Here is a 20739-nt window from a genome sequence, read left to right as displayed (position 1 = left end):
AGTCGAGGAAAAATAATTGGTCTAATATACTGCCTTGGAGCACTCCACCCTCCAATGGAAGAGTAAAGGGCTACATCGATAGCAACATGTTGACTGCAGGTGGAGAAATAAATAAATAAATAAATAAATAAATAAATAAATGTTGACCCATGCACAGATTAAAAAATATATTTAAAAAATCAATAAAAACCTGGTTTGAATGGAGTGCATCTCTTCCCAATAAATTAATGCATGTATTATATAGAATTATTAAGTTATTTGTGTGTTTCTCCAATAAACTTTTGAAACTTGCTCGTTACAGTTTGGCCTGTGAGTCAGAGGGTCCATCACAAAGATCTCAACAGCTAAAACAAATTGAAAAAAATATCCATCAATTCTCTTCTTCTTTCGTATTCATATGGAGCACATGGTTGTGGGTCGCATCATTTGCTGGGGTCGCAGCTGTATGGCTGATGCAGTGACCCTTGTAGGTTATAGCAGCAATTTAGAATTTGTCAGGGTACAGGCGATGGCTACCTCTCCTACTCTTTGGTAAGGACACTGTGGGATACAACATCCATTAACTGCTGGCAGACGAGACTCACAGCTTAACGTCCATCCGAGGGACGGCGTACACATTCATGCTTCACCCTGCTTGCAAAACTCCAGAATGAGTGTTTGTAGCTGGGTCGACATTCAAATCCTGTATTTGTAGATGTTAAATATCCCATCACAGTGTCTTTCGTGAAGAGTGGGTGAGCGATTGCCAGCACCCTGGGCAAATTCAAAATTCTTGCTCAAACCTACAGTGGGCACCGGATCAGCACCCACATCCCCCACCCCTTTCCCTTCGAGCAATGATGCAAACCAGCATCCACATGCTGCAAATTAAACGAATGAATGATGAGTTAAAGATATGAACTGAACATTTACTGAAAACACATTCCAAATTAAAATTCACATTTATTACATAGCATGTGAAAAAGGATCAATGTATGCAATCACATGAGATTTGTCAGGGACAGTCCGACAGAATCTGCAGAGACGGGAAAATTTGGACGCGCACGTGATGTCACAAAAACGACAAATGATGCAGGGGTCTGCAAAGTCAATATCGAGTGTGACCACCTTGGGCGGCGATGCACACTTGAGGTCCACGGAGCATGGATATAAACAGACAGCAGATAAGAGTTTGTGGTATTGCTGTCCAATTGAATTGTAAGTCTGCAGTCAGCTCTGCAACATTGTGTGGAAGGTTAATTTGATGAATGCTCCCCAAACCACACCGCCACCACCAAAACTGTCTCTCTCAATAATGCAGCTCTGAGCGAAATGGTGTCCTTGCCGATGGTACACGTGAAGACGTCCATCTGGAAAACTGACGTTGAAGCTCGATTCATTGGAAAAGATGACGTTCGCCCACCGTCTCCTACCCACGTTACCACCAGCTGCTGCCCATCGTTGTCATGCAAGTCGGTGTTGACGTTTCAATATTTATCAGTGATGAGTCGTCCCCTTGTTCCAATGGTGGTTCTGGCCGTTTCTCATGCAGTCCTGAAATGGTTGCGGAGGTGACTGACGACTATGTGTCGGTCTCGTATTGCTGACGTCACACGCTGTGCATCAGGACGAGGACGGTCGCTGACCCTTCTTGTAGCAGCTCTGTATCGGTTCTGTAGCATAGGAATTGTTGACTGGTGGACATTAAAGTGTCGAGCAACTCCTTCTTGACCGATTCCACAACTCAGGCAACCAGTGCTTTTATAGGGCATGGATACACATGTTGTGCGTGCAGAATGTTTTTGTAAGCACTACTCATCCTAGTGGACGCAGCGACGCGCTCCTCCGGCGCATACGCCAATACCTGACTTCATAATTTCCAAGATTTGCCATATGTTTGTGTTCAGATTAAAACGTCCATACACAAGCAACAAACCGGACTCAAACACAATCAAACACCGACAACAGACGTCAATCATGCACGTTTTATGACTTACCATTTTGATCCTTTTTCATATGCCGTGAAATAAATGTCAATATTAATTTGGTATGTGCTTTCATTGCCTTACAAGCCTCGTCATTTCTTTGTATGTGCGAGGACTCAATCCCCATGACACCGCACGAGTGTTTGTTTGAAGTAATACTTACATTGTTTAAGTCTGCAATGTCCAAGAAGTACTCTGGATAGGGATGTGAGACTCCCACATTGTTCACTGGAAAAAAAACAAAAAAAAAACATGAGGAACATCAGGCTGCTCACGTGATGCTTCAAATGAAAAATAAACAAGTAACAACTTGACCCTCCGACAAGGACAACCTAAGCGTACATTGCCAAGGACGACAGAGAAAATTCCACCAAACCTTGTAAAAGTGCGAAAGCTTTCACCCTCACCGAGAATTCCAATGTCGAGACCCTTTATCTCATCGGCAATGGTCGAGTAAATTCCTTCCGCATTTGAAAAATCAACTGCGATGGTCTTCGTGCTAACGTGGAATTGATCGGCTGCATGGAGGTAAAAATGGTTAGATTTTGTAAGAACAGGAAACATCGATTTTCAGGGCATTGCAGATTTTTGCTGTTCATTTATTAGTATTTACTTAAATGATATCACTCACAAAAACGAGGGGGTAAAAGAAGAGAAACAGTCTCACCTTTCTTGGTGACGATGTCATAACACCTCTGTTTTTTTTCCAAGGTTTTAACAGATAAAACACAACTATCTCACATCATTCCTTACCAATAATCTTTATTACCACCGTTAACCCTTACTAACCACCACCACCACTAACTTACAGTACAGATTGAGGTTTTCCACCAGCCCTTCCCTTGCTCAATGTATCAAACGTGTGTGTGTGTGTGTGTGTGTGTGTGTGTGTGTGTGTGTGTGTGTGTGTGTGTGTGTGTGTGTGTGTGTGTTACACACATGACATAGTGATGGACTCTGTCTCCTGAACAGGTGATGAGAGACCACTGGAGAAGCTTGCAAGACGGTGAGCGGAAGTGTCAATTTAAATTACAAATTGCCAATGGCTCCTTGGGAAAACGTTAAGATCTTCGATTTGCTTGTACATGAGGGAACCTAATTCACGTGTGCCTGCTGGCAATTTATTCGCTCAGCGAAAGAGATCGAGAACCCAGGAACCAACAGGAATAATAATAATAATAATAATAATAATAGTTTAAAAAAAGTGAATAAAGAAACCAGGGAAGGGAGAAAAGAAAACTGTTGCAGGGAAAAATGTGAAGATGACTACATTCCACTTGGAAACAAAATCACGCATACAACTATAAAAATGGGACCGGACGTCGTGAAGCTCACCTAAATCAGGAGCAACAGTCACTCAAACCCACCCCCCCCCCCCCGCAGACCCCCGAAGATGCTGATTGTTTTTAATGTCATGAACAAACTTTGGTACATGACAAATGATGAAGGTCGTGGTCAAGTTTTAGTAAAATTGTCTGTAGTTTTGGAGAAGAGAGCAAATACATATTTTTAATTTGGGGGGGGGGGGTTAAACCCCCTCTCCCCATAGACCCCTTTAATGAGCACAGATTTTGATGCAGTCAATACACCTTCATTAGGAATCAGATATAAAGCTTGAGGCCAAGTTTGATCAAAATTGTGTGTTTGGTTCAAGCGATGACTGAAGTGTTTACGGACTCACTGACTGACCGACTCACTCGCTCACTTACCTACGGACACTGCTCGATCACATAAGCTCACCTGAACAAAGTCCAAGTGAGCAAAAAATTGTTGGGCCAATCTACTTAACCCATCTTATACATGACTTTCAAAAATAATGTATAAATGCTTACGAGACCTTTTACGCATGCGCTGTGTGTGCATTTTCAGTGACTCGGTTCTGCTTGCGTGGGAACTTTTAACCTGCCTGTCACTCGCGGAATATCTAATTCAAGTGATGGTTTAAATGTAATTTTGAGCAATTAGACGAAAGAGTGGTAATTTTAAAATGGTTAAACACAATTGCTCTTTTCCTGAATGCAAATCGGTCTCACAGAAATATAGGACTACGATAAATATCCGTGGATGAGAGGTGCTGAGTTCATATCATTTCCTGTTAGCACAAGTGAGTGGCAGTAGTGGATATAACCAGGGGTTCAAACAATTTTTTTTTTGTTTGGTTCTCCAATGAGTACCAGCAGAAATGTTTGGTACTGAAGAAAAAAATGAAAAAAAGTAAATAAAATAAAAAGTCTGCTTCGAGCATGCTCGTCTGCTTTCCCAAGCAACTCTCAGCTTAGTATGCATCTTACTCCTCTGTAAGTGCTCTCTCAGAACATCCGCTCCAGAAGACACTCGCAAGCAAGCTGCTCTTTTCTCGTTCCGGACGCTCCTGAACCTTCTCTTCTTTTTCCTTGCCGGTGTGTTCTCCTTCGATCTATTTTTGTTTCAGTTATAAGTAATAAAACTACAATATAACTTGTAAATTATAATGTTATCATTTATAAACTTAATTTTGAAAACACAGTGTAGAGACATGACAGAAGTAAATAGACACCATGATTTTAAAATAATACATTTGTGGAACATTTGAAGGACATTTTGATCCATATTAATACATACATGAGTATTTTGTAGACTTGCAATTTGCAGATTTCAATGCTTTTACTCTTTCAAGCATAGAACGAACGAGTTATGAAATTTTCTCCTGTGGGATTTCTGCCCAGGCTTCATGCAAACAGGTTCGCAATTCTGCCCGTGATGTTGGTTTCCTGTACTTTTTTTTCCGCACAGCTCGATCCAATATGGCCCTGAGGTGTTCAATGGGATTCATCTCAAGAGACTGACTTGGCCATGAAAGTCACTTGATCCCATTTCTGTCCTGCCATTCTTTGGTCTTTTTTGGAGTGTGGCATGGAGCTTCATCTTCCATGAACAGTGTGTTGTTTTTGACCATCTGACCGGTGGAGTAGACAGGGAGACGTCCATCCTCAAGGATAGAAATGTATATTGTAGAGTTGATGTTGCCAACACACTCCACAAGCTCTGACCAACCAGCACTCCAGATTGCTCCCCACACCATCACTGAAAAACCACTGTGTTTGACAGTTGGTTGCAATCGGTTCAAAGAGAACATTTGACCGGAAAGTCTCCAGACCCATACGCGTCCACTATCAGAAAATTGAGCAAATTGGACTCATCTGAAAAAAATGACTGTTTGACAAAACTACAAGGGTCTGTTGGCCATCTCGTCAGCCCACTTCTTTCTCCTTTGAATGTTGGCTGGTCTAAGAAGAAGTTTTCCCCCAGCCCCTCTTCCATAGTAGCCCAGTAATTGATGAAGGGACCGCCCGGCAGTTCTTGAGCTAACTTGGACCTCCTCTGCAACATCTGCTGCCTTGCAACGGGGAGTTTTCTCAATGGACCGCTTGACAGCTTGAAGACACCTTTCTGAAGGCCCAGGTCGACCAGAACGGGAAGCTGTGGATTCCTTGCCTTCGCTGGTGAATTGCACAATCACCCCATTGACCAGTTAGCCAGTTATGATTTCATAATTGCATATGTAGAACACTACGTCTGATCAGTATGAAAATTTTTGAGGGTCATCTTAGAATAAAATGGTCCACCGTAAAAATATTTGATGACGTCATCGGTCACGTGATTTGGCATCAATATCGTTTAAAAATGATAATTAAAAAAAAAATCTCTGAAGTGGCTGAACAGATCGAGGTGAGACTACACGTATGACCACCTATCTATTAACCAACCTCAAAGGAAAACGTTAGCCATTACAAGACGACGTCTGCAGACACAGCAGCACACCAGATATGCATGGCAGTTGGCTCACAAGGAGCTTCTCCACCTTTTGACAGGTTTTGTTTTTCGTCCTGCTGGGTGTCTATATCCATACATCCTCCTCACCAGGAAACTTGGTGGGGGAGATGGTTTAGTCACCGACAACTCGACTGTGAAACATGTTAGTACAGGTTTACATGGTACGAGTAGCAAGTCACAGATCTGATCTGGCCTGACCTGACAACCGTCTTGGTTCACCAAAGCTCTGCATTTACAGAACATGCATCCTACCTGTTCTCCTCTGTAGTTGCGAGACCTGGACACCTGAAAAAGGACCCAGACATGCCAAAAGCTTTCCATATGCAATGTCAACACCATATCCTTGGGGTTCAATGGTATGACCGAGTCTCAAACAGGACCATTTGTGAGATCACAAGACTTGGCTCAATCACACTCAAAATTGCAAGGAGACACTACTCCTTGTTTGGACATGTCTGCCACTTAAGTGTACATGTACCAGCCCATGTCTCCATGGAATTTGCCATGAACTTTTACCATGGTCACAGACCTGATCAAACCTGGCACCAGCATTGAGGATGCCCAAGACTTTTGTGGTTATGCCAATGTGCTAATGAGATTGGCCTTAGCCAACATAAATGTTGGCAGAAGGCGGGAGACCGACAGTTGTGGGGGTCACTGCGCTCCTTAGTTGGGCATGCAGAGTAATAGGAGTAGGAGTAGGAACAGGAACAGGAGTTGGAGTGGTAGTGGTAACCTGGGTCTTGTTCATTTCACATCAGGTTGCTATCCTTCTGTTCGGCCATAGCAAGTCGAACTACATTATCTGCAAATTCCCCAGTGAAGAAAACTTCTGAAGCAGTTTCCTTTCAAAATAAACAAATTCGATTTTCTTTTTATTAACCAATGACTCACCTATCTCCACAGCCACCTTTGATAACTTTTCTTGGGAACGGCTGATCAGCACAATGTCTTTTCCTTTGCGAGCAAGCTGGGGATTGTGCGAGATCAAAAACGTCGACGTTCATGACACTTATTAAAAGTCACATATTCATTATTAATTCCGATTACGATCAAATGTAGCCTTGATTGTGAGTGAGGAAGAGGGATAAGTATTATTCAAGTGCACTTAATGGTGCAGATATTCTATTTTAAAAAACGTTGACCAAAATAAGGTGTCACGGACACCTTTTTCTGCCACTTTAAAAACCATGTCCTTCCCTACAGCTGTGTGCCTTGCTGGAAATTCCAAGGCTCTCAGCTTTGGACACTCAACTGACACTTGAATCCATTAAACGTTTAATCGACTTGCGACTCAGAAACTGTTTCTACAACAATGCATTAGCCCCTGGTTATTTCCAGTAAAGGTTTGAACACTGCTCATCCACTTACCCACCATCCTTCCCATCCAACAGAACATCGTGACGCTGAACCCGAAATAGCTTTTTGTTTGGTGAACGAGCACACACAAACGGACCTTTTTGCTTTAAAATATAAGTTATTATTGTTTCAATGCAATCTTTTTTGGCAGGCTAAAATCAACCATTTGGAATAGCTCACTCAGGTTTGCATCAGCAGTGACTACAAGCACGACTGGCGGAGAGGTCCTCTGAGCTAGAATCCTATTCTACAACTTGCATCAAAGCTGTGGAAGTTTAAACCACCTCTTCCACAGCCAAGCATTGCCCAAGCCCAAGCAGCACATCCATCAAATGGTCATTTGGACACAGAATATTCTTGTTTCTAACACCACCAAGGAAATGACAAAGGCATCCTCCTCTTCCAATGCAGAACCACATCCACTGCAGACATGTTAGTGATGGTTATTTTTTTGAATAGCTTCATATCTTGCCTTGCCCCACAAGACCTCGGAGCCATTTGGACTTTAAATGAGGTCACACATTCACTCAGCTAAAAGCCATACCTTGTTACACCTGCCAAATAAAAGATAACTGCTCACCTTGACTCTTTTATCTTTTTCTACATTCCAATGTTCCAATGTGAAAACACCTCCCAAAGCTTGTCTAGTTGTTCTTCCCGACACTCCTTTAAAATGAAGGACCATAGCCACTTCTTGACAGACCCTAATTCTATTCCAAATCTTTTCTATCATCTCTGACCTGACTCACATTGACCTGTTTGTCAGCATTACCAATCTTCACACACTCTCATTGTCAATTTAACCCCCCCCCCCTCAACAGACTCTACTTTTTGCAATCTCTTCTCTGCCTACTCCATCGGTGTGTCAGCCTCACTCCACTGTCGATCAGCTTTTTGTGTCTTGACCTCTGGAGTAATTATTTTCAGAAAAAGAACATGCACGCACACACATGCCAAAAAAAAATAATGGGAGGTGGCGGCTCAACAAAACCTGTCCCTCCTAAGCCAAGCCAGAACCCAGGAAAAAGTGCAAAAGGAGAAGCAGTCGTTTTTAAGCAACCTCAGCAAGAATGCATATGGATTGGTGAAATGGGTCAGAGATAGAAAATATATGGAATAGAATTGGGGTCTGTCAAGAAATGGCTATGGCTCTTCATTTTAAAGGATTAGAGAAGCAGGAGTTGCTGTACTTAACAACATTCGGTAGGGTCTGGCACCAAGGAATCCTGGGAAAGCTAAAATTGGATTGGAATTTAAGGGGTGACCCTCAAATGGTGGGTATCATATTAGCAACAGGCACATTGCTGTATCCTTGGCCGAAAACACCTTTAGTTGCTTCATGAATGATGTCACATCCAACACAAGGTCAGGTTTAAGGATGTTCACCGATGTCCTCAGTGTTCAGGAGGAGTCATGAGGCACCAACATGCCTGCCTGCAGCAAGAGTCACAACAACCAGGTATGCGATAACAAATTGCAAGTTGCTCCATGCCTGAAAAGTGCCAAGTAATGACCATCTCCCACAAGAGATCCAAGCCAGATGCCCTGATTTTCAGTGACACCAATATTCCAGTCTTCTGGTGTTAAAGTCTTGAAGCTCCCCATTGAACAGAAGATCAAATGGGACAGCTAGTTCAACACCTGAGGTACAAAAGCAAGCCAAGCTTGGCACTCTGCAATGAGTGGTTCACCTCGTGACTCAGCACCTCTCCATCTTCAAAACTGAGGTCCAAAGTGTGATGGAATGCTCACTGCTCGTCTGTGTGGGAGCATCTGAAACACACTGGAAGTTAGACTCCAAGGACAGAGCTGCTCACTTAATCACACTCCATACACTTTTTCACCAGAAATCTGTGGCTGGAGCATGTACCATCTACGGAATAGAATGCAGCATCTCACCCTCAGCGTAACGGCAACTTGCAGGCGCAGGACATTGACAGCAAAGAACCACCATAGTCGTGTAGTGCCGGGAACTTGACCACTTTCAAGTCAGACAACATCTGAACTCAGACTCAAATGGATATGGCTCCTCTGGCAGAGATAGAATGACGTATTTGAATGTTCTTCCAAGTACCACACAGGAAATTCATCCGACAGGGAATGGAGTGGTATGAAGAAAAGGTCATATTCTCAAAGAAACTTGTTATAGAACTAAATGCTGGCTATTAGCAGAAAAATTGGAATCAAATGCTGCCCAAAAGCCACATCATACATAACACATGTGGAAAACTGAGGAAACTACTTTCTGTTTTGAAGGAATAATCACTAAAATTACACTTGGTCAAGTGTAACTGATGGAGAATGATGAACTAGTCTTACAGGTGAAGGCTCATACCTGTTTGCATTTGATGGACAAGTAGAAGAATGGATGAAATAAACAGGACGTTGATCGAGATATGCCAACCACCGAGGGAAACCGTTAATCCTTTGTGCTCTTCAGTTCCGACGAGGGGTTAACGTCCAAAACTTCAGGGTCTCCTTACTTCCCATGGCGGTTACCATACCTCAATCAACGTCCTGCTGATTACATCCACAGTGGAACTGATGGTCTCACTCAGGACAAAGGTGGTCCAACCCAATTTCATGTGCATAAAGATATGTTGTCAGGTGATCAAGTATGTTACCATAAGATGTACAGGAGGAGGAGGAGGAGGAGGAGGAGGAGGAGGAGGAGAATAAGGAGGAGGAGAATGAGAATGAGAATGAGGAGAAGGAGAAGGAGAAGGAGGAGAAGGAGGGGAAGGAGAAGAAGGAGGAGAGAAGGAGAAGGAGGAGAATGACAAGAAGAAGAAGAAGAAGAAGAAGAAGAAGAAGAAGAAGAAGAAGAAGAAGAAGAAGGAGGAGGAGGAGGAGGAGGAGGAGGAGAAGCATAAGGATAAGGATGAGAAGAAAGAGGAGGGGAAGGATGAGAAGGATGAGAAGGAGAAGAAGGAGAAGGAGGAGAAGAAGAAGAAGAAGGAGGAGGAGAAGAAGGAGAAGGAGAAGGAGAAGGAAAAGGAGAAGGAGAAGGAAAAGGAGGAGAAGGAAAAATTCACATACCTCAACAGCATATGCCTTACCAATCCCATCAGTTGCTCCAGTGATTACTGGGAGAGAGAGTAAAGGATGGAGGGACAAGGGAGAAAGGAATAAGTGAGATACAGTGAAAGCAATGTGACAATGGCAATTCTCTTTAACACCACATCATCTGTGCACAATAGAACCCTAACCATTTACCTGTGACCAATGTTCAAAATAATTCGTGTTTAAAAGAAAAAAGAAAAAAATTCAGTTGACATTCTCCTTCTCACAACATTAATAATTGCTACTTTTAACTTTTTTTTTTCTGCATCCTCTCATTGTGTTCTTTGAATAGAAACGTTCAAAAGAATAATCAGATGACGTATGCTGCTGTTTTGGGTGCTCTTCACTGCTCGTCATCCCCATTAGTGAATAACACTATTAAAAGGTGTACACCAAAGGTGAAGTTGCACCGAAGCTGAACCGAAGGTGAAGGTGTTCATATTATGCTTTGCATTATTAAAGATTATCAAAGACTGTTCGAGATTATCAAAGATTGTCCATGATTATGCAAGATGATGCTGGATTACACTTTTCCAAGATCCAAGATTGTGCAACATTATGTGAGATTGTTTCAGATTATGCAAGGTTATTCGTGATTTTGCAAGGTTATTCACCATTATCAAAGATTATGTATGATTATCATTGTTCAATATTTTGTAACATTTTCCAAGATTATGTAGGATTATGAAAAATTATGTGGTGGGCTTGGGATCCGAGGATCCCGAGTTCAAATCCTTCTCTGCTGTTGAATTAATACCAGGTGGGGTTGACTCTGACCGTTATCCTCCCGAGGTCGGCAAAATGAGTGCCAGCTTGCTGGTATATTGTCGGAGTGGCGACCCGTCCAGGATTGTGCCCAATAGCCAAGGAAACTGCTTAGGCAGCACCAACGCTCTGCACAGAGTATGGTCCCAATGGATTTTTGGATGGATTGGTTATGTCCATGAACTCGCTTCACAGCATGAAAACAATTATGCCGAACACTGCGCTCAATAGATGCCTATTCAAATCAAAATTCCTTGAAGAGATATTTATCAAATCAGAGGTTCGGTCATATGTGATGCACACTCTATATCAATGGAATAAATTTTGATTTGAAGTTAAAACAAATTACATGGCATTCTTAAATCAAGGGTAGTCTATACATCCTTTTATCATAAAGATTTATGCAATTTTGGTGAAGATACGGGTATGCGAATTTTGTAATTACCTCTGCCACCGAAGGCGGACAGAGGTTATGTTTTCACCCATATGTCTGTCTCTCAGCAGGACATCTCAAAATGTTTGGACAGATTTGGACAAAATTTGGTGTACAGGTTGGGTGTGTGACAAGGACGAATAGATTCGATTTTGGTGAGGATGAGAATGGAAAGTTTTTTTTAATTTTCAAATGATTTTTTACTTTTGAGAAATAGGACAAAAACGATATGCAGCACGATATTACAAAACGTTGCGGACGAGTTATTGCAAAACTTGGTGGATGAGTTGGGTAGGGAACAAGAACAAGCTGATTAGATTTTTGTTCAGGTCTGGATGCAGATACGGCCTACAAAATGTAAACTGTTCAGCATGGCGGAGGAATGCGCTCTACCGAGTGCCGTTGTAGTTTGTTACCAGTGTTTATAATCATATTACAAATACGTTCCTGCAAATTGTTGTCGATACTAATTGGGTACTGTTGCATCGTCATCCTCTTGTCCGTTACTTCTCCCCAGGATGCTTTTCCTGTCACCCTTCCCTCTTTCAACTCTCAGTGATGCATGTTTCTGTCTGAGCAGTTGGCCAGATATGACTCTGCCCACTTAATGACATCATGATACATACGTCCACCAAGTTCGATTTAAATCCCTGAGACCAGATTCAAAATATTAAATAATTATGGCTGCCAGACCATGCATCCGATCAGGTTGAAATTTAAAACATATTGTTACGAATTCTGGCCCGTCCGGCGTGCGATCGGCCACGTAACTCGAATCGCGACGCGTCGCCCACCAGAACGGACATTTCAGAACTATCGCGAAGGAGCTCGTCACGGGTAGGGGTTTAACCTCACCACAACCCAGTCCGCATTCTACCCGCGCGAAATAGGGTGAATCGCCGAAAGTCGATATACCTAAGTACTCGCACAGGTAACCTACCGAGGGGTTGTACCACACCACAGGTCGACTCCGGACACGAACCACTTAAGCGGCTCGTTCCGTGCTACAGGGATAACCGAGCGGAGTTATCTTCGACCTTGACGGTTCAGATTAGGTACTGGGTGTTTTAAACCCACTATCAATCCCTTACGTGATGCAAGATGGAGATTCAACAAAGGAAAGGACGAAGCGAAACGGGGGAACAATTGGACAAGCACATTTCATGCGCGACACACGGAAGCACGTATTTCCAGTCAGCAACAATCATGCACATGTGTACAGGCAAATAGAAGCAAAAGTAATACGACTGACTAAAGCAATGTACAAGCAATTAATCAGTTTTACTTGTCGGACTGGCAACACAAACACACATACAAAAGCCCAAAGAAAAGAAGAACCTCCCTTGTTGCGGCCGGTGAACCGTCTCCGGCACTCTGTGTCCGCTCTCGCAGGTCCACCTCAGGCCGCCTGCGGCGCCCTCTGTCCACGTCTCCCACCAATAGGCCTCGCTGGGCCACGAGCGCGGGAACGAACGAGGAGGAAGGGAACGCGAGTTGGTTTGCGGATCAACCGTCATGAGAGAGCATACGGGAGGACCAGAGATATCCAAGAGGAAGGAACGCATTCACCAAGGGGCGAAGAAGAGGAGAAGAGAAGAGCAGAGGGCGCGCCCCACCCGTGTCCGTCCTTTATGGAGCGGGGCTCCGCCCTTCGCTCCGCCCCGTGTCGGGCTCCACCCCCCTTTCTGGGAGCCTCCCAAAAAGGGGCGTTCCTCACTCCCGTCCGCGTCACACCGCACGTCCACCAATCGGGAGCGAGCTGCCCAACCCCTCCCCTTCACACCAAGCGTGGGGAAAAATGGCGGGAAAAAAACCCCACAGGCTTCACAAGTGGTTTTGTTCTGCCAATCCTTTTCGGACGGTTTCCGTGGTGCGGAAACCGTCTTACCGTGGTCCACGGAGGATGGCGTTCATAAGAGGGCGTAGTGGCGAAGATGGCGGTGATTGTTGTGGGGGTGGTGTGAGCGTGGTGGGCGTTGTGGTGTCGTTTGTGGCGGTTGTTTGCGTGGAGGTTTGTGGCAATGGTGGCTCAAAATAACGATAGATAAAGAAAAACGGCTAACTAAAGCATCGGAGCCCGAATGAATCGCACATATTCCCTCTAAACAACGGGTGTGGGCTAACTACACATGAACTTATCAATATATCTCACCTGAGGACCCTTTATGGTGTATTGCGAATTTCCACAACCGGAACACTATATTCCCCATGCCAACTGCATCACAACTACGACGTTTCACATTGATCGATGAAGTGGTTGTAGAGAATGAATTTTTAAGATTTTCGGTCAATCCAATATGGCTGCCAGACCATATAACATATTAATTATTCGTGAACACCCTAGTACTCCCAAGGCTTGGAGAACATGTGGGTGAAGTTCCCCTCGATCTTTCAAGCCGTTCTGGAGAAGAGGGTTTTTAAACGTTTATTCTTCAAAAAACATCATATCTGCTAAACCATGTGACCTATGACATCATAGCTGGAGAACTTTTTGTTCCTCATGGATAGACGATCATACCTGTAAAGCTTTGTTTCAATCTGTTCAGCTGTTTGAGATTTTTATGTTAAAAACAATATGGCTGCCAAACCACATGACCGATTACATCATCAAATTCCCCCCTCCCCCTCCCCAAACAATTCAGCCCTAGACCACCCTCAAAAGTGTTCGACATATGCAATTATGAGGTCATAACGAAGCCATCTGTGACATCATCAAAAAAAAAACAATCACTCATTTCCCATGGGTTATACTTCACCTGTGGAAAGTTTCAATTTTTTTCCATGGAGCTGTTTCGGAGATACAGACGTCCAAAATTATTTTCCCCCGACATGGCTGCCACACCACATGACCTATGACGTCATAATTATCATCGAAACATTTTACATGAGTAGTCGCACTCATGGTGAAAAATTGTGTGTCAATCGGATAAGTGGTTGCAGAGAAAACAGAAAACTAGCATGGACAGACAACTGATTATATTTATCACTATTGTTCACAATCACAAAACATAAATGATGCCAATGAAACAAAGGTGATGCCCCGAGAATGCTCATTTAGAATGTTTGTTTTTCTGAGATGTATGAAACAAGTTTTTCTTTCCTAATTGTCAATGTTATCCACCACTATTGACACTTTCATTTTGCAATTTGTCATTTACTGGCAGAGCCAATTAGTTCTGATGCCAACTTCGCTGATGGACCAATTAGTAGTTCCGTTTGCAAAATTTACCCATGCATCGAGTACTTTAACAATCTCCCCCATCCCCCTCCCCGTCCTCACGTAAACTCCCCCCCCATCCACATTTGTGCCACGTTCGTCCCAATTCCTGATGTTCCTTACCACGAGAAATGTCTCGCACACGACAGACTTTGACGGGCCCCTCCATTTTTTTTTTTTCGGAAGGGGGTGGTGCGGGGGCAGAAGCGAAGGAGGACCAATTTGCCAGTGTGAAGTGTACTTCAACGTCAGCGTTGCATAGATTAAAAACAAGAAATTGTAACACCCTCTGCCACCATGAGATGGTGCTGCATGGGTACATATTCTCTCTCTCACACACACACACACACACACACACACACACACACACACACACACACACACACACACACACACACACACACACACACACACACACACACACACACACACACACACACACACGTACTCAACATCACGTCAGAATTTATGTACATTTTAAAAACCAAAACAAAGTATTGAAACTGAACAAGGTACGCTTTCATTGCAAAAAATATCATCATTATTAATATTTAACATCTTCAATTTAAAAAAAAAACTGTCCTTTTGTTGGTGTGATGAGGAAGAGTCAGAGGAAACGGGAAGAGGTGGCGTTGGAGGGGGCAGGCGAAGTGGTGGGGTGGGAGGAGGCAGGGGAAGAGGTGGGATGGGAGGAGGCAGGGACTTAGGTGGGAGGAGGGAGGGTGGGGGTGGAAGTCCAGAGGGACTGTTGTGGGAGGAGGAAGCAGGTGACTGAAAAATTTTTAGGTCACATGATTTGGTGACTATATTGGATTGAAGTAAAAAAAGAACGTTTTCTCTGGATAAAGACGTTGGCAGTCAGGTGTCCGATCGAAACGGGGTTGTGTCAAAGCGGGGACGGGGGATGGTACCGGCAATAACTGCTCGCAGTAATAAAGCATCGCATCTCGAGTTATAATCATCTATATATTACTAAAACTCTCATCTTGTATGAATGTATGTATGTTCCCAAAATACAGCCAAAACGGTACATGACAGCGCAAAAATTTTAGTGCCACCGTACTCACCATTGACCTGCGGTGTGCAGTATCACGTTTCGTTCAAATCGGGCAACGAAAAAATGATTAAAAAAATCAATTCCCGATTTAGTCAAGTACTCTTCAGGAGTATTTTATCAAATGTAAACAACCTCGGTGGTATAGTTCGCTGGAGCTATGTTATTTTTTTTGAAATGATTTTTTTATAAACCGCCGTCACAACGGGAACGCAACAGGTTCACGGGTCGTCTAGTTATTATTATTATTATGAATGAGAAGATGAATTCCCAGGTTTGACCATTCTCGTTTTTTGATTTATTTTTCCATTGTCTGGAGAACTGAAAAGTGATCCCTGCCTCGACAATCAGCTGAACAGACCAAGTAGGTTCTAATTATGTAGCCAAAGCGACTTTTTAGAGAAGATGCTCTTAACTTTAGGTTTGTACGTAGCAGATGGGACTGGCATTCCTTTTTTTCGCCGCACCATCCCTACATAGGAAGTACTGGCATACTCTCTGATAGTTATAAAAATGTCCAAGTGGTCTCAAGCTCTGAATAATCAAGGGTCGAATCTGTCTGAAGGGTTTAAGGGGTCTAAAATGGTGTTAAGGTCTAAGGGTTCTAAATGGACTTAACAGTGTAAAGGTCTAAAGGTTCCAGGGGTCAAAAGGGTATAAAAGGTCGAAAGGATGAAGGGATCCAAAAGTGTGCAATGTGTTAAAAGGGTCTTTAAGGTAAAAGGGGTCTTCAAGGGCCTTGTGGGTCTCTTGGATCCTCAGGGTCTTCATGGTCTGTTGAGACCTTTTGGGGTGTTTGGGGTCTTCAACAGTCGAAGGGGTCTCAGCAGTCAAAAAGGTCGAAAAGTCCATTCCAATAGTACATGATTCATAGACGTGCGTGTGTGGAGTCAGGGTGCAACTGACTTTCAAACAGTACGTAATTAATAGACACATGGTCACACAGCTTCACAGACAGACTAACCGTTTTCCGTTTTTATATACAGCATATAAATGTATTTGCAATTATGTGGGAAGAGAAACGTGAAGTAACACTTTGTGGTCAAAGGAAATTTGGAAATTGTAATACCCCTCTGCCACCCTACGGGTACATATTTACTGTATTTCCTTCACCCCCACTCCCACCCCACAAAGTTAGACTTGCACCCGAGTTTAGAGTTTGCAACTCATTAAAATATGTGGCCGAGCATAGAACACATGAGAGAGACAGAGAGACAAAGTCAGACAGACAGAAAGATAGAGACATAAAGACAGAGACAGACAGAGATTTGCCTTTTCGAGGTATAGATTTTCACTTTCACATCTGATCTCTGGGAACATAAAACAAATTCATCACATTATTTTTTTGGCAACAAGTGTGCAGAAGACCAAAATTAACGCTGCGTTGTTAGCAGCAAACGTAAACTTCCAGGAGCATGCGAGACAGCATTTCGTTGCCAATACACCACCCAAATAAAGGAAGGGTTTTCACAGAACGATCTTTGCTAATGATCATCATCATGATGCACAATGATGATAATGCCAAGTCATGGAAATTATGGCACAACGATTATAATGATAATAACAGACGACAATATTGAAAATGATAATGATGATGATAACAAAGACAATAATAATAATAATAATGGCAAAGGCAATGGTAATAATAGTATGCGAGTCCGTCTATTAATTAATCTATTAAGTCCTTGAATGAAGTAATATTGCTGGAGAGAGAGAGGGGTACAAACACCCAGCTAACTTGTGTGGTGCCAATTGAGATCGCCACATTTGAGGAAGAGAGAGTTGGGTTGGGCAGTTAAAAGTTTGTCCATGTTGTCTGCAAGAGAAGTGGATTGAGCTGTTACTGTTAGAACGACGGTACAACACACAGATGAACAAGAGGTGGGAGCAAAGCAGAGGTTGCAGCTTGAAGTACTCCTGAGGAATGGGAGATGCAAGATCAGTACAATTCAGACCCCTTCACCTTTAAGACCCTTTAGAACCTTAAGTCCCGTTTAGATCTTTGCAGACCTTTCATTTGCAAACAATGACCTTCAATTTAGTAAATCCTTCTATTTATTTTTCACACAAAACAAGTCCACGCGAGGATATAGTCCAAATCTGCTGGCTGCATCATTTCTGGAAAGGTGGCTCTGCTGCTGATGCAGTGCCCCTGTTTCCAGTAAGCCGGTACAAATTTTGCTGACCTTGGAAGGATGACAGGCTGTCAACCAGGTCAGGTCAGGCATGGGAGCATGTGCCGGAGCAGCGCGACGCCGCATCCACTTTCCGCCGGAACTCCAGGGGTCTCCACCTGGCCATCCCCCAGGCAGATGCCTGGCCCATCCCCATCTCCTTGAGATGCTGATCAACCTGCTGCAACCATGAGGCACATGGTCGGCCCATTGGCCTCCTCAACTCACGAGACTCCCTCACTGAGAGAATCTGGTGAGCAGGATCAGCGTCAGGAAAACGTGCCACATGTCCATACAGCAGCAGCTGATGTTCGCATACTATGCAGGTGACAAATCGTATTCGAGTCTCTCTCAGCAACCGCTCATTGGACACAAAGTCCGACCAGCGAGAACCAAGGAATTTCCAAAGAGACGCGATAACGAAGGAATTAAGTCTCCATCTCAGATCCCTGGTCAGAGTCCAAGTCTCACATCCAGAGATCAAGACTGGAAGTACCAAAGACCTGAAGACTCGGGCTTTCGTCCTCTCGCACAGGTACCGGCAGCGCCACACCCCATGATCCAGTGATTCCATGACTCTCTAAGTCTGACCAAGACGTCTATTGAACTCTGGCTCACAGCCAGCAGAGACATGAATAGCACTGCCAAGGTAAGTGAATCTCCAGGTGACCTCGACATCATCTCCACAAACAGGTACAGACAGGACAGCAGCATCCAAGACGTCATTGAAAGGCTGGATCTTAGTTTTGACCCAGGAAACCCGTAATACCAGTGGCTCCGATTGCTCATTCAGCACCTCGTGGGCCCCCAAAAGGATTTCTCGAGGTTCCGCAAATATGACTGCATCATCAGTGAAATCAAGGTGAAAGATATTGACATTCCCAAATGATGCACCGCAGCTTGATCTCTCTGACATCCTCCCCAGAATCCAGTCCACACAAGTGCTGAAAAGTGTGGGGGCCAGTGCACACCCCTGAGGAACTCCAGTAACAACTTGAAATAAGTCAGAGATGGTACCACCACACTTCACAGCACTCTCAGTACCAGAGCATAGTTCAGACATCAGATTGATTAGTTTTGGTGGTACCCCAAGAAGACCAAGAATCCTCCAGAGGGCATCCCGATTCATTGAATAAAACACTTTACAGAGATAAACATAGGCTGCAAGCAGCCCCGACTGAAACTCGTCTGCATTCGGTGAGGACCGCAGAGCAAGGATACGGTCAATCGTAGACCTCTTTAGTGTAAAGCCTGACTGCTCTGGGCGCTGGTGCTCAAGCAGATGGTGGTAAACCCTATCAATAATTATCTATGCAAAGACCTTGCCCGGAACTGAGAGGAGCGTCACCCCTCGGTAATTGTTGCAGTCTTGGCGATCACCCTTCCCTTTCCAGAGGGGGACAAGAAGGCCCCTCTTCCAGTCAGTTGGGATGATGCCTGTGTTCCAGGCAAAGCACAGAAATGCAGGCAATGACACGAGTACCGCATTTCCACCAGCCTTGAGGATTTCAACATGGATGCCACAGATCCCAGGAGCTCCACCCCATTTCAACCGGTTCACTGCAGCCTGTGTTTCCACAAACGAGGTGGACCACAGTTGATTGGAGGGTCAGCAATAGGGATAGTAACACCCCTGACATCCAACTCGACAGCTGGTGCATCAGCCTCGTGCAGCTGCTCAAAGTAACCAGCCCAGCAGGCCTTCACCTCTGACTCCTCTGTCAAGAACCCACCACCCTCTGCTCTAATTGCAGTACACCAAGGGACGGGCTCGGAGGAACGCAACGCACGAATTCCCCAGTAAGCAGGATGAGAATCACTTGAGCAGAGGTGATGCTCTACCCCCTCAAAGATTCCTCACACATAGGCCTCCTTATCCACCCTCAGTGCATGTACAGTTTTACATCTCAGCTCCCTGAACAGCTCAGCTCTGCCATTCAGCCTGGCCTTACGACTCTGGTCAATGGTATCCCTTGTCCCGAGAGACAAAATTCTTCGCCCTCCGGTGAGTTCCAAGACATCCACCGGCAACATCAAGGATGGTGGTGTTGAAGGCACTCCACAATTCTTCAGGATCCTCCAAAGCAAACAGACCCCCCAAATCTCCACTCAACCTGTTTGCAAATCCTCAGCTCCCCTCTCATCCTTGAGCTTACCAATATCCAGCCTAGGTTGGGATGGTACAATTCTCCTGGATTTAAGCTGCAACTTTAGAGTTGCTACAACAAGCCTGTGGTCAGTATTGAGGAACTGAGCACTCCGGTAGACCCTGCAGGTCTGGATCATCCTCCAGTGACCATCAATGAGCACATGGACAATCTCCTTTGCCACACCGCTGACATTGGAATACCAAGTCCAGCGATGAGCTTGTGGGTGCTGAAACCATGAACCGGCCACCCTAAGTCCATGACTTCTTGCAAAGTCAAGGAACTTAGTGCTATTCTGGTTCACAGTTCCAGACCCATGGGGACCAACACACGTCTCATAACCATCCCTATCAGTTTCAGTTGATGCATTGAAGACCACCAAGACTAGAAGAGTATCTCGCCTGGGGGCACTGATGAACCACAGACTCGAGCGTGGCATAGAATGTGTCCTTCACGGTGAGATCACTCGCCTCAGAGCATACACAGAGAACAGGGAAATGACACCCAAGGAGTGACGAATCCTTAGTCTCATAATACGCTCGTTGACCGGTGTAACCTCAATTATCATTGGAGTGAGCTTATTGGACACAGCTACAGCAATTCCTTGGGCATGGTAACCATCAGAGCGACCAGACCAATAGTAGGTGTCACCACCCACCATGATATCGCAACAATCCGGTCTCCTAACCTCAGAGAGTACTGCAATACCAATGTCTAAACGCTTGAGCTCAGATGATAACAGACAGGTAA

General features: G+C 44.2%; 1 protein-coding gene across 3 annotated transcripts in view; it reads right to left on the bottom strand.

Moving 5' to 3' along the window:
- Positions 1-20739, bottom strand: part of HSD17B12 (hydroxysteroid 17-beta dehydrogenase 12) — a 103455-nt gene that overhangs the window by 49167 nt on the left and 33549 nt on the right. For 2 of the 3 annotated variants that reach the window (XM_085886626.1, XM_085886628.1), the window contains 4 exons: positions 10176-10222; positions 6672-6747; positions 2372-2482; positions 2128-2192 (listed from right to left, as the gene is read on the bottom strand). In XM_085886626.1, coding sequence (XP_085742752.1) covers positions 2128-2192; positions 2372-2482; positions 6672-6747; positions 10176-10222 — 299 coding nt within the window. Of the gene's footprint in view, positions 1-2127; positions 2193-2371; positions 2483-6671; positions 6748-10175; positions 10223-10976; positions 11094-20739 lie in introns of all 3 variants that reach the window. The other variant, XM_085886627.1, reaches the window with a different exon arrangement.

Source organism: Eptatretus burgeri, chromosome 6 (genome assembly GCF_056783735.1).
Source record: "Eptatretus burgeri isolate ZD-2024b chromosome 6, Ebu_testis_v1, whole genome shotgun sequence".
NCBI classification, from domain to species: domain Eukaryota; kingdom Metazoa; phylum Chordata; class Myxini; order Myxiniformes; family Myxinidae; genus Eptatretus; species Eptatretus burgeri.
The sequence above is the reverse complement of the archived record's forward strand: the minus strand, read 5'-3'. Positions and strand labels throughout refer to the sequence as shown.